The sequence below is a fragment of the Anopheles coustani genome, chromosome 2 (genome assembly GCF_943734705.1).
Source record: "Anopheles coustani chromosome 2, idAnoCousDA_361_x.2, whole genome shotgun sequence".
Classification (NCBI taxonomy): domain Eukaryota; kingdom Metazoa; phylum Arthropoda; class Insecta; order Diptera; family Culicidae; genus Anopheles; species Anopheles coustani.
This window is the reverse complement of record NC_071289.1, coordinates 71,051,182-71,065,770: the sequence shown is the minus strand read 5'-3', so window position 1 is coordinate 71,065,770 and position 14,589 is coordinate 71,051,182. Positions and strand designations below refer to the sequence as shown.

The following is a 14,589-nucleotide window of genomic DNA, read 5'->3' as shown; positions in this document are numbered from 1 at the left end:
GCGCCCCGCGTTTATTAGTTTTATTGCTTTTCCCGGTCGTGTTCTTTGCACTTCCTGTTCGCTGCATCCGCTCCATCGTCTTCCGGTTACGGTTTGCCTGGTTCAAATTGTACGAGTGTTTTGTGCAACATTCTTGACGCGTACAGTGTCCAAGTTCTAAGTGAAGTTGATCGTGGTGATCATATTTACATCGGGCGATTATTTTGTTCAACTCATTGTGATCGCTCTGAAGCAAATTTACTTGCGGCAGGTGTTGACCATCAGGTCACGATCCGCTAGAAGAGTGTGTCGCATAATGTGTGCATGTCCTCCATCGTTGCATTTTTAAAACGGCATATTTCTCTCAGAAACCGTGTACATCAAGTGTTTTCCCCCCGGGTGAACGCGCTCGTAGGTGGTTGATCGGAAATTTTTCCGACCCGTTTTGGAAGGCACGAGATTGAGGGATAAATATTTCAGCACATCCTCTTGCGATCGCGAGTGCAAAGTACGCTCCCGCTTTGGATACGTTCCCCTTGGCAGCGATCCGTTTGGCCTGCTGTAAAAGACGACGACGTTTGACGTGGTGTAACCTAGTGTCCCGGTGTGAGCTCGAGGGAATACAGTGTTTTTCGTTTAATTTTTTCCGCCATTACCTACTTGAAGGCAATGGCCAAGGAATTAAAGGCAGTTACAAATAAAAAATAAACTATCCTCGTGAGGAGAAGCGCAAAGAAAAACAGCGTAACATCAACCAAATCTACCGGGGCACGGATCGTGAAAGTGACACAAAGACTGTGCGTGTGTGTGTGTGTGTGGGTTTGTGGTTGAATGTTCGTGTTTTTTTAGTAGCGCTCAGTGCGATCTGTGGTTCGGCTCCTAGAGTAGAGAGCTGCCCTCAACGATCCAAAAATAAGTCCCCAGTAGAACCCTGTCCGGTTGACAAGTCGCCCCGATTGGCGACGGGGGGATTTTCTTCAAGCTGGGCACGAAAATAGCGGTCGACCTGCGCCAGCGACACCGACCGCCAGTTGAGTTTTTAAGGTTTCCACCGCAAAGGGATCACAGAAAGGGGTTCTTTTTGTGAAAAACCCCCGTTTTATGAAGGCCCTGTTGGGACCCAAAGGGTTAAAAGAGAACCAGGAAGATTGATCTTCAAGGATCTTCACAAAGTCTGGTGAGGTGTTGTTGTTTCTGAGAGGAAAAAAAGGTCGTTAAAAATGTGGCAATGTAAAGGACAACTGAAGGGCTGATTGTTAATGTAAGGAAGTTGGATGTATCTGCTTAATCTAGCCTTCAACACGCAAGAACTGTTCCTATTCCCTGCATAAGCACGTGCAGGTACGTGAGTGAATAGTGTAACCAGTGTCACATAGTGCTAGGATAGTGAACCGGGATACCGACACCGGGCACCAAAAATGTCCCTCCAGGCACTCAATGGACAACCCGTGCAGCGGCGATCGTCGCTGCTGCAGCGTTACCAACCGAAGGCGGGTTCCCAGGATCCGCTGCATCGGTCCACCGTCGATGACACTTCCAGTCCGACCATCGCGAAGTCCACGAGCCAGCGAAGCCTGCAGAGCTCGTCGTTGCTGCAGCGCTACCAACCGAAACCGCTGGGAAGTCAGGCCGGCCAGTCCGGGAATCGGTCGGAGGCCGCCAGTTTCTACGACGCACCGAAAACGACCTCCAGCCAGCGTAGCCTCGATCAGTCGAAGCTGATGCGGCGCTACTTTAACCAGCCGAACTCGGTGGAGGACGCACCAACCGGGGAGCCGGCGAACGATCTTCGGCAGCAGGAGCAGCAACATCAGCAACAGCGCTACAGTAGCCAGAAGAGTTTGGAGAACTCCAAGCTGATGCAGCGTTACAATCCGATCAACAACTCGCAGGAGTTTACCGGACTCTCGGGGCGGGAGAGTACGCCCGTGGCCCGGTTTAACCGTGGCGGAAGTCTCGAGCCGGAGCGTGTCCAGCGATCCTCGTTGCTGTCGAAGTACACACCACGCTTCGGGAAGTCACTCGATCGCCATCAGGCGTTGGAAATGGCTGGCCATGGTATGGCGGGTTACAGTAGTCAGCAGAACCTGCGCACTCCAACCCACCGGGGGCCGCCGGAAACGTCGCAGAGTTTGGCCACGTCCCGCAGTGAGATTGCCGACTACGGGGCGGACCATTACGATCAGTACCAGAACATTCGGAGTCGATCGTCGAGCTTATCTCGGGGAGGTGTCGGTTCGGCGCGGAAGGGTATGCAGAGAGGTTCGCAGAGACATCTGCCACTCGAGCCGGAACCGAGCGAACCGGTTACGCCCGAAACGTTACCGGTCGTTACAGCGACGGCCGAGCCGGTGATGGGTAACATTGCTTCCGCCCTGCCGATGCCAATGTTGAGTGTTATACCACCGACACCAGCGGCGCTAGAAGTCGTTAAGCCTTCGTTCGCCGCTCCACAGAGTGCGGCCCCTGTTCAGCAGGTACCGCCAGCGGCTACGAAACCTGTTACCCCTTCGCCGAGTATGACGACCACCGTTGGCGTAACGCCAACACCTCCGGCTAAGCCGGCCCGCAAAGATCTGCCCCCGAAGGCGGCACCGGCCCCAACAGCGAACATCGTGAGTATAGCCATTCCCTCCATCACCGCGACACTCGCCGCACCATCTGTCAAGCAATCCGTATCATCCGAGCCACCATCCGCACCGAAAGAACCCTCACCACCATTGTTCAGCACCCGCGATCGCATGGACCATTACGGAAGCGCTTCGAATCCGGAGCCTTCCCACGAAGCCCCCACTCATCAGCGACCGACGAAAGCGTTAGCGCGGACACCGACCACGACCCTTCAGCTGCCGCTGAGCGACATGAGTAGCCGGCGCAGCATGACCGACCTACAGCGATTGGACTATGGTGACACTGCGGCGCCCGGCACGACGACCGACTTTGCCGACGTGTCCGAGTTTGCCGATCGTGCCGAATTGCAACGCATCGCGGCCCAGAAACCCCATCCGGTGAAGCACACGCTGGCGAGTGCGTTCGAGCAGCTGGCCGCCTTCACCATCCCGAACGCCATCGAGCCCCTGGACGACGAAGAACGGATCGAGGCGATGCCCCCGAACCGGAAGCTGAAGCGCCGCGACTACACCTACCATCCGTCGTTCGTGCCGAAACAACCGGTGGTGCCGTCGGAGCAAACGTTATCCACTCCGGGCGGCCCCACCGTCGACTCGCGGGTCAGCACGGGCAGCAGTGCGGCGGAAGAGAAGCGCCAGAAGGCGGCCGAAGAGAAGCGCCGGCGTGAAGAGGAACGCCACCAGAAGGAGGAGGAGAAGCGTCGAAAGGACGCGGATAAACGGGCCCACGACGAGGAGGACAAGCGCCGCAAGGACCAGGAAAAGCACGCACGGGACGAGGAAGAACGACGCCGACGGGAGGACGACCGGAAGCACAAGGACGAGGAAAAGCGGGCCCGCGAGGAGGAAAAGCGTCGACTTGAGGAGGAGAAGCGCCGGGAAAAGGAGGAGAAAAAGCGGGTGAAAGAGGAGAAGAAAAAGGCGGTGGCGGCACTGAAAGCATCCATCACCGGGGCGAAGACCGATGCGCCACCGATGGAAGAGTCTAAAGCTCCCGAGGAGGAGATGATAGACCTCGCAAGCCACCTGGACCACTACAGTGTGGCGACTACGAAGCAGACTCAGCAGCAGCAGCAGCAACAGCGAGGTCATTCGCTTGGAAGGCCACGCTCGGGCGGTACTCCTTATGGAAGTCAGGGAGCCTTGGGCTCGTCGACACTCGGCGGTCGTGCGTCGCTTTCGAACAGCCATCAGAGTTTGGACCGGAACGGATCTACCGCTTCGGTGCGGCAGTCGAAGCTTCTTCTGCAACGGTATGGACCGAAGTCGGGCTCACAGGAAGTGATCAGCAGTGGGACAGGGTCGGCAGCACCGAAGGAGTTCCACCGTAGCCAGGGTAGCCTGGACTATCGTCGGCCGATGCGACCGGGCTCGCTGCTGGATAAGTACACACCGCGACCGCTGAGTGCGTCGACCGCGACCGGAGGACAACCTCAGGCAGGCTCGAGCGCCGTTGGATCGACGAGCCAGCGCAGTCTGGAGAGTTCCTCACTACTGCAGCGCTATAAACCGAAGGGTTCCGTCCCGGCTAGAACGGCCGTCCCGGGATACGATCAGTATGACCATCGGTAAGAACTCTTGGGAAAAGGGAGACCGGGGGGAGGGTATGCAATCCTTGGGGGGTGTTTCTGGGAAGGGGAAAATGGTCTACAGCATGTACTAACTACCCGCTTGCTTTGCAACTTAGGACTAAACGTGTTGGCGGCTTGTATGGAACTGTTCTTTAAAACCCCTTTCTGATGATTCTTTACAGTGATCACGAGTACGAGCCCATTGGAGAGCCAACGGTCGATGCCAGCAAGGTAACCCCCGCCAAGGACGCACTGTTGACCGCGTCCAAGGATAAGGATGGACAGGAGCGCAAACTATCGAGCGCTTCGTTCCTGCGCGTTCCGGGCGACGAAGGCGACACGATCAGCATGGAGGAGTTGCAAAAGTCGATCGAGGATCGGTACTTTAACCTCCCGACCGACACGGAGGCTCCGGCGGGCGAAACCACCGATGCGGCGGCTGCCGCCGAGCCCGGCCAGGGTGAGAAAACGAACAAGGTGAAGGCGGCCATGGCGAGGGCGCAAAGCAGCGGCAAGCAGGCGATGGCGAAGGCCCAGGAAAGTGGCAAACAAGCCATGGCGAAGGCACAGGAAAGTGGAAAGACTCTGCAGAAGAAGCTGATGCTGCAGACCGACCGGCTCAAGACGAAGATGTCCAACATTAAGCTGAAGAAGGACAAGGATCAGCCGGCACCGCTGGCAAGTCCCGAGGTGGTCACAACGCCCGAACTCGAGAAGCTCGACTTTACGCTTGCCGTGCCGAAGGACGAACAGGAACAGGAGCAACAGGCGGAGCTGCAGGAGAGTGCCATTGTAGCCGAAGGTCAAGAGACGGCGGTGCAGGAAGCGGCTACCACCACCGAGGAAGAGCCAGCGAAGGGTGGTCGGAAGCTCGGTGACAAGCTAAAGAACATCCACATGCCGAAAATCCAGAAGCCGGACTTCAAGCGTCCCGAGTTCACGAAGATCTCCAAACCGAAGATGCCGAAGCTGAAGGCACCGGATATGCCCAAGTTCCTCACGGAGAAGCCCGACTTCAGCAAGATGAAATCTGACTTTGCCAAGATGAAGCTGACGCGCAGCAAGTCGATGAAGGAAGCCTCACCATCGGCGGCCACCAGTGCCGCCTCACCGTCGGACGTGTCGGTAGTTGGCGATGCTCCAGCGTCGGCTCCCACCAAGCTGAACTACACCGACTTCAGCACCTACCCGCGGCTTTTCGATAAGTTCAAGCGCCAAAAGTCGACACCGACCAGCGGACAGGCTAGCGTTCGGGCCGGAACGCCGCCACCACTGGAGTTCACGAAGACGACGAAGACGACACGCACGAAGGGGCCATCGTTCATATCGCGCTGGGCTTCCGATAAGTCGGAGGATACGGAGAGCAACCGGTTCCTGCAGTACACCGGCAGCGAGTTGGATGATCGCGAAACTTCCGTTGAGCGCCGGATGCGCCAGGAGCTCGAACGGGCCGAGTTCGAGGGGCCGGAGCTAGCGATTACGGAGGAACAGAAGCAACTGGAGGAGTACGATAAGGAGAACCGGGAGATTCATCTCGCCTCTGCCGCACGCCACGAGGAGTTCCTCAAGCGGAAGCCTCCGATGGAGCGTCAAGAGTCCGATCTGGCCTCGGAGGAGGAGAAACAGTTCTGGGCCAGCTCGCTTGGGCAGAAGATTCGCCAGAACATCGACATGAACAGTAACGATTTGGACTTCCTCGACGAGGAGGAACGTCTGCTGGTGGCCAAGGAGAACTTGACGATCGACGAGGAGGCGCACGAACAGGCACGGATGCTGCTGAAGCTCAGCAAGGAACGCTCGGAGAAGGAGTTTGAGCGTCGTTCGTCCACGCCCTACACCGACAAGGAGTGCCAGTCGTCGGGAAGCTCGAGTGCCCGCCGCCGCAAGGGCGTCTTGGAGGAGATCGACGACGATGAGTTCTTCCTGCGCCAGAAGGGTATCTCAAAGGATGACATTCAGATGGGCGAGTACATCAGTTCGGCCATCAAGGAAGGTCTCAGCCATCCCAAGAACGCACTGGCTGACATGGGACGGTACGACTACTACGACGAGGATCAGGACCGGGACGGCTTGAGGCGCTACTACCAGCCCAGCTTCGAGTCGGACGACATCTCGAACCGGCAGGTCGACTCGACCGACTTCTATCGCACCTTCCCACCGGATCGTCCGAGCCGGAAGGGAAAGAAATCGACTCGCGACGAAGACGACCGGGCCGTTCCGGAGGATCAGGACTACGAACCGGAGGACGAAGAGGACGATCTGGCGTACTACGACCGTCAGCGGACTGCCAAGTACGGTAGCGAGCAGCCACAGTTGCTTCAGTCGGCCACCGCCCGCTACATGGACGACGAAGATCTGGAGGACGAAGCTAGCTCCCTGCGCCGGGAAGCCATGCTGGCCGGTTCGGTCGTTCCACCGACTCCACCGACGCGCCGTCGTAAGAAGCGCTTCCGTGATGTGACACCTTCGGACGTGAACGGTACCGCACCGTTCGACACCAACACCGGAAAGTCCATCTCCAATACCTTCATCGCGGGGCCACATGTCACGGTAACCATCCTTTCGCCTGTGTTTCGCTAAGCTAACCCGTGTCTCCTCAACCAACTTCCACATTTCACGCCCAGGACAGAAACTTTTGCTGTGGGGCACGTAACAGGGTCATGTCCCCTTTTGAGAGAGGCTCTTCTAAACCGATCCTATCGTTGTACTAATTTGATTTCATTTTCTTCCTTTCCATACCATTACGCGGTTGTTCTCGGATATCCCTTATCTTCCCACAGTCTATGACCGTTAACCGCGCGGAGGTCCCACTAGCGAAGGAGGAAAGTTTTGGTACACTGCCAGCACCGACCCCGAGACGTTCACGTTCTCGGTCGCAAATTTCGAAAGCGCTCGACGACGACGATCGTGTGTCCCGTGGCGCCGAGTCGCTCATCGTGGGTATCATCGATAGAGCGCCGACCCAGAGGGAGTCGTATCGGTATGAGGTTTCCGAAAGCAACGGGTGAGTTTTTTCGTTCATCGGCATGTAGTCTATGGTCCAATAGTATTTGAAATTATGATTCTCCTAAACATGTCATTACATTAGCAAGTAAATAAAAGTGGCACTTGCGAAACATTTCACGTTGCCATGGTATTTTTTCTCAGCAAGCCTTTGACAGTTAGCGTTCCAATTATTCATGTGGATAACTTGGATGGATATACCAGAAATGCCAGATAATAAGTACTCTACATACCTCACAGATACGCCACTGTTCGCAAGGAAGCTCCACCACGTCCACCGGCACCGACCATTCGCCGCAGGAAGTCGACCCGCTCCCTGGACGCTCAGCCACAGCCAACGAGGGCTTTCAATACGCTACCGAACTACCATCACTCAGTGTCACCGGTCCGTCCGCAGCGCAACTATAGCACGATTAACCCGAACCGTCCGCCACGCAGGAAGTCCGTCACAAGTTTGACCGGTGAGCAGCAGCAGCAGCTGTAAGTATTGCAGAGTGTGCTGTTGGACGGAAACGTTATCCTTATCGATCCCTTGTGTTTTCAGAAAACCATCCCGTCTGAGCAGAGATGATGTACGCGGGCGTGATTATGAGGATGTGGCCCCACCGGTCGGACCGAAACCTCCGACGGTCCACTCGGGCGATGTCGCGAACAAGATGAAGGACAGACCACTGCCACCGCCACCGCGTCCCACAAGGAAACCTCGCCGACCGGATGGTAGCGATCACCAGGATCTGGACGGTGGTGCCGAGCGGCTGGTGCCGATGGGTGTCGAGGAGGTCGAAATTGCCATCCAAACCGACCCGGTGTCGGAGGACTTACGGCTGGACGCGGAGATAGCGGCTGTGACGGCGCGTGCCGATCGTGCACAGGATGGGGACATACTGGAGGGCGCCCTCAGTAGGTTCCGCGATGGAAATGCTAAGGCCCTCTCGGATCGCCCGAAATCGTCACGCTCCGGAAGCCGACCGGAAACGCCCGCATCGATTCTGATTGAGCGCAAGGTGTCGACACCTTCGCTGACACACGAGTCGGTCGTGGAGGCCTCGCTGACCGTGCAACCGCTGGAGGAGTTTGACGACGATCAGTACATTGCCGAGCTGGTGAAGAAGTACGTATCGGAGGAGCGGAAGCCGGAACCGACGCACAAGAGTGACACCTTCGAGCGGCGCTTCCGCAAGAGCACGAACAGTCTCACGCGGGAGGACGAGATCCGCCCGCAGGAGGTAGGAACGGCACTGCGAGCGCCAACGTTCCGCTCGAGCCGCACGTCGGTCGATGGGCGGCTGTCGGCCACCACGCCGGAACCACTGCGAAACGTTGAGATCGCACCAAACGTGATCGAGGAGATCGTCGAGCGGCTGCGAACGACCGAGCAGCATCACATCGATGAACTGCAGAAGTTGCACCAGGAGCAACTGGAGGGTCTGCGTCGGCAGCACGAAGAGCAGAAGCGTCTGCAGGAGCAGAAACTCGAAGAACAACAGAGGCAACTGCTGCAGCAGCAAAACCAGCAGCTACTCGAAACGCAGCAGCTGAAGGAACAGATCCTCCAGCAGCAGGAGCACCAGAAGATGCTGCTCGCACAGCAACAAAACCAGCAGCAGCAGCTTCTGGTAGCGCAACAGCAGCAACAACTCCTCATGGAGCAGCAGGAGAAGGAACGTGAGCTCCAACGCGAAAAGGAACGCGAGCTGCTGAAAGAGCGCGAGCAGGAGCTGGAGCGAGCTCGGGAGCGTGAGCGGGAGTTGCATCTGTCGAGGGAGCTGGAGCTGCAGAGAGCTCGCGAGGTAGAACAGCAGCGTGCCCGTGACCTCGAGCAGCAGAGGATACGCGAGATGGAGCTGCAGAGGGCTCGCGAAATGGAACATCAGCGCCTGAGGGAGCTGGAGATCCAGCGAGCGATTGAGGCGGAACAGGCACGCCAGAGGGAAATGGAACTGCAGCAGAAGGCCGCAGTGGCTGCAGCTGCTGCAGCAGCCGCCGCAACAGCAACCGCTACGAACGCCAGTGTAACGCCATCGGTAGCGGTTGTCTCCACCGAAACACACGTCGCCGCAGGAGAAGAACCAACGTCTCAGGAAGAGAAACCAGTGGAAGCCACTGAAGGTGCTGTGGCCTCGATGGACGTTGTAGATGGAACATGTATCGCTCCTCCCTCGGTAACGGTGGCGCCCTTGGCCTCGGAACAACCACCGGTGAGACCTCCTCTACCATCGATGGCACCACCTCCGCCCTTCGTGTACCATCCAGACTATCTGTCATACGGGCTGCCGTCAACGTCCGCCGCCGGCTCTGCCTACCTCACGCGACCCAATCCGTCAGACGATGATCCCAGCATGACACCGCTGGCCCCGCAACGTCGCCGCCGGCACCATCGTTCGAAGCGCGAGTCCACCTCGGAGGAGGACTTCCAGCGTGACCAGCATCGCCGCCACCGACACGGTACCCGTTCGCCCGAACCCTCCATCCCGTCGCTCGGCGGGCAGCTGATGCGGGCCTGCGGCTCATCGCTCGCCCAGACCGGCGAAGATCTGATGGCGATGCTGCGCGCCAGCAGCAAGGACGAGAACAAACGTGATCTACACATTGCCATCCTCATCCTGATCGTGATCGTGGCGGGCCTGATGGCGCTTGGCATGAGCGGGGAGAAGGCCGTTCACCATCACCACTGGGACTACTTTAGTCCACCGGGCCACGGTAGCAGTGCGTGAAGTGGCAATGTTTGTTAATCATTGGTTAATTTCGAAGAGCACACAAGAAGAATAGGAGAAAGATAGCTACTTACGACTGCTGTCAGTGGTATCACCATAGTAACCAGCCACGATGCACGCGCACATCACACCACGCACACTAGGGGTGTTTTTGTTTATACTTTTGTGTTCGGTTGTTTTTAGTAGTAGCTTAAACTACTTAAGCTTTAACTTTGTCATTCTACTACTCGGAATATATAGAGGAATGCTGCATTTGACACTGATACATCCGAAGCACACATTTACGCACCATCCATACACAACAACAAACGCACTCTGAAACAATTGTCCAAACGCACACCTCCCCCACAAGTTTAGTACTATTTCTCACGAGTCAACACGAATCAGATGATCTTACCAGGGTAGAGATCCTTCATTACTGTAGTTACGATTATTGTCCATTCGATAAAAGATCAAGTTATTTATTCAAGCACCGGTCACTTTTTTCTTCTCGCACGTCAAGTCCTTTTGCGACTAGAAGCCATTTGTTCTGCGATCGCTTAAGCCTATTTGTTTGCGTGTCGCTTTTCGTTGATATCTGCAAGTTTGTACAGCTGTTTTTTTTTATTATTTTACAATCTTTCCTCCTGAAGTCATCCGTGCCCGGTGACGCCTTTCGAAAGAGGCTCCGGAAACGGCGCTTCCGGACTACAGCTGCGATACCAAATATGACAATTTATGTTAACTTACTACTTCGAAACCCGCTTTAGATGTTGGGGATTGCCAAACAGACAGCTCTGTTTTATGCCCGCCAAATGAAACTTTACCCGTTCTTTTCCGTTTGATGTGTTAAGTTTACTATTTTCTGTTTGTTCCTTTTGTACATCCGTTTTCTGTTTCCCATTTTTTCTTTTTGTTTTGTATCGATTCGATGGGTCGCCGGGAGGTTTTCGGTGTTTGGCCATCTTGTGAAGAGGCCATTTCGCAAAACCCGCCGACTCAGCGAGCAAGCGAGAGTTTGTGTCTAGTCATAGTTAATACTGTCATTTAGTGTTACTACACAAAAAAAAAACTTATTGTTGATAAACATGGAATGGATATCGAATCGACCGGAATCGGAAATGGTTCGGAAGCAAAATATGCTTCCGGCAATGGTTCAATGCGATCCACTGACTAACGAAAGATCGTTCTGCCCGTCGTTGCAGGAAAAACTTTTCAGTTTGTGTCTGTTGTTTTGATCGTTTCATTTCGACGTACGTTTCTGTTAGCGACTTTTGAAAACAGAACTATTGAACAAATTTCGAGTGGAGTAAGGAATAATTTTAAAAGGAAATATATAGTTGCATTATGAGATCTTATTCAAGGTTAAATGAAAAAATGTTACATACGTTTTCTTTCACCGTGCATCCGAAAGTTGGAACCAAAGGGGGGGTATTTTTTATTCATTTTTTATTCAGATCATCGAATATTTACAATACGGCTCTCATCATCTGTGTGTTTGTTCCACGGGATCGTCTATGTATGTACTCTCGCTTATAAACCTTACCACTATCGCTAGGCATTAATGTATTACGTTACTTCTCCGTCGGTCACGATCGACCCTCGCGTTAAACTCTTTACTCGTCCTCCTTTTTCTCAGGCACAAACTTTTCATCATCACTGTCACTGTCGGTAGTCGTAATTTTATCGGTCCTGGAATCCTCTTGAACTTAAACTTGATAAGAATAAAATTAAAAGTGTACCATTCAATCGTAACACATGGGATTGTACACACACATTCAACATTTACAACACCGGTGGACCGCTTCGCGAAAAGCCGGGTCACAAAAATGATTAAAAATATGCTATCCTCCTCGTAGGGCTCTAAAACTATACGAAGCTGCATGCTGATAAAAATATGATTGCATCCTTATCGAGACCTCACCGTGCGTCGGATTTCTCCTTCCTTGCATCATGTCATACGCAGATAAAATCCGTACTACTTACACACTAAACAAGCTAAAGTATAACAAACAGACATGTGCTGTTGACAGCAAGGAGAGATAGAGAGAAAAAAACGTCTAGGCTCGAAAAAAATAATTAAAATACTCATTTGTATCACATTGTTTCGCCTGTTCCGACCGCTTGTTCCTGCGTTAAGCTTAACCTAGTCCGCGCTAATGCACTATTCCAGCGCGTCCGCGGCCGACGGGATATGGGCAAACCTAAAAACTATCCATCGGGGGCACTATTAAAATCGTTTTGTAGAGCTTTGCCAGTGGTTTACAGTGTGGATGCGTTTGTTCGATGGTTTCAGGTAAAAATAAAATAAAATAAGGTGGGACAGTGTAAAACCGAACGATCGATCGTGGGTAATAAAATTAAAACAACAAACAATTATCTAACCGTTACACTCTATGATATACGGGGTTGGAGATTCGGGCGGAGAGTATTGTAATTGCTTGTTCGTTACCCTTTTACCCCGCATTTCGACGGTGAGAGATTCTTGAGCAAAAGTTAAACTAAAACGGAGCTATTATAAACGGGCTTGATGCTGTGTGGAATATGTCGACAAAATTGCGCTATGCAAATCACGTACGCCACTGTGCCGATATGCGATATCTTTTTTCATTCCTTTCGATCAGCGCAAGGCATCGTAAAGAATCGTTCTAATTTACCTATACCTACTGTCAGCTTCACCTAGTGTTTTCTTAATCGATCCCAATTGTAATTGTAATAGCTACATAAACATAAACTCTATCCATTTCGCACTAACGTTAATGAATGTCATTAATGTAATGAAAAATCGAAGATCCAAGTGCGCTGCGCCTCCAATCAGACGTAATGTCTTCGATTAGAGCAGGCGACGGATGGTGGTTTGTTCAACGAAAGAGCATTGCCGCATACATACACACACTTAAAACACATACACTCTACCATTCTTGCACACATGCTGTTTTTTTTTTGTTCCTTTCTCCTATTCTCCATCACCGCACACTGACTGAGACTGACGGGGCCCGGCCTCGAATGGTTCAGTTTTGTGCAAACGGTGATGGTATATTTGTCCTAAAACCGATTTTCCATGTTTTCCATCATCCCTTAAAAACAATTGGCCTACTTTGCCTTCTTCGACGATTATCCTGTTTGATTTTTTTCCCCAACTTGTTTCAATAGCTAAACCTACGTACGAGCTCGGCTCGATTTTAGATTGGAACGCATACGATCAATTGATGGGAAGGGAGAGCTAGGCAATAAGAGACAAATTAAAATACCATAATAACTGCAACAGAGCGTTGGGAGTGTGCATTAGACGCTGCTCTTCCGATTTCTATAAATGTACAAAATAAAAACCATGCTTTACGCAGCCACGCAAAACAGGATAGGGATGTTCCCGGAGGTCGGTCCTTGTTGTTTCGACTATACTTGTTCGTTTTTTTTGTTTCGAAAGCTTCATCATTGATTCACAAGGCATTTCGGCTTTGTATAGGCGGTGAGTCTCGAAGCGCACCGCGTTTTGGAAGAGCACTTTCGGGATTGCTTTCGAGGGTTTGTTGTTTTGTTCCGTTTTGAAAGGCATCTTAGTTTCCGGACTGGGGACACCCATTAAGATTTATGTTTTCTTTTCCTTTTTTTAGTGTTTGTGCTAGGCACACAGTCTCACTCTCGTGTCGATAATATGTCGTAAACGCTTAAAATGATGTATCTCTAAACGCTCGTAGCACACGTACTCTCTTAAACGCTTATGTAATCCTCGGTTTTGTCGACCACTACACTACCGTTCCGCACACATTCTGGGACATCTCGGTAAACTCGCTCGACACTGTACACACTAAGGACTCTGGCCGGTCAGGCTGTGGTGGTGGAGAGGATTATCTTCTCAACATCGCAGGTGTTTAGGCAATGGCAAACAATGACCCGTACCGTATAACACAACACCAAACATGCACCACACACACACATACTCATCGATCATTCGAACATGAAATTGGCACACAGTGTGCCAATCGGAACTACCCAAGTCCGGATTCCCAATCTGTTGGCAGTTTGCTCGTGCCTTGCTTGTGCCACCCTCTACGGTTTAAACGTCTTCAAGTGGCGCGTCTGTTTGTGGGTGAAGGGAATGGAGAGAAAAAGAAAGAAAAAAAAAGGTTGTGGGAATTGTGTTCTGCAAACGACATCCGTTTTACATCCGATCGTTGATCAACCGTCGGCTCTCAGCAACTGAATAAGAAGTTGTTTTGCCGAGCACAGGCAAACCCTTAACCCCGTTTTTTATAGCAGAATTTACCGTGAGTTGCGAAGCCACGAGGGTCAAGAGCTTTTCCTTTCCATAAAATGAGTAGTTAGCAATTTGATCCCGACAGAAAATTGATTGTAAATAATGAAAGAACCGCTGTTAGGATACAATTCAGTACGACTAAAATAGAGAAAAGATTGATTTGTCAGTCACATGATTGCACTCGGCGCATGCACAGAAATAGATGAACCCCACAGAAATGTTATAAGATTTATAGGAAAGTTTACGAGAGGCATCTTCATGCAGAGAGGTACAGAATTCGAATAGGAGTTTGTTGATCCATTCCGTCCACCATGGCCACAACGAGACGTTTAGAAAAAGCACAAGTCCGAAAAATATGGAGTCTTGCTCCAAACGGCATTTGAAAATGAGATAAATTTTGTTTTCTGGTTTGTTTTTGTCAGTCCTAAAATAATTTTTCAAAATTATCACATTCG

The 14,589-nt window shown here is 52.4% G+C and overlaps 1 protein-coding gene across 1 annotated transcript; it reads left to right on the top strand.

Annotated features, from left to right (window-relative positions):
- Positions 1-1,397: 1,397 nt before the first annotated feature.
- LOC131262838 (microtubule-associated protein futsch-like) lies at positions 1,398-10,122 on the top strand. The gene is made up of 5 exons (XM_058264919.1): positions 1,398-4,177; positions 4,363-6,730; positions 6,961-7,184; positions 7,424-7,657; positions 7,728-10,122. Exons 1-5 carry the CDS (start codon positions 1,398-1,400, stop codon positions 9,895-9,897), a joined length of 7,776 nt encoding a protein of 2,591 aa, XP_058120902.1. The 3' UTR covers positions 9,898-10,122.
- The last annotated feature ends 4,467 nt before the right edge of the window (positions 10,123-14,589 follow it).

Bases quoted from the DNA above. Each gene is read 5' to 3' on its own strand.
- LOC131262838 (XM_058264919.1), top strand. From the start codon at position 1,398: ATGTCCCTCCAGGCACTCAATGGACAACCCGTGCAGCGGCGATCGTCG. The intron at 4,178-4,362 runs GTAAGAACTCTT...GATTCTTTACAG, and splicing joins TACGATCAGTATGACCATCG to TGATCACGAGTACGAGCCCA. The intron at 7,658-7,727 runs GCAGCTGTAAGT...TTGTGTTTTCAG, and splicing joins TTGACCGGTGAGCAGCAGCA to AAAACCATCCCGTCTGAGCA.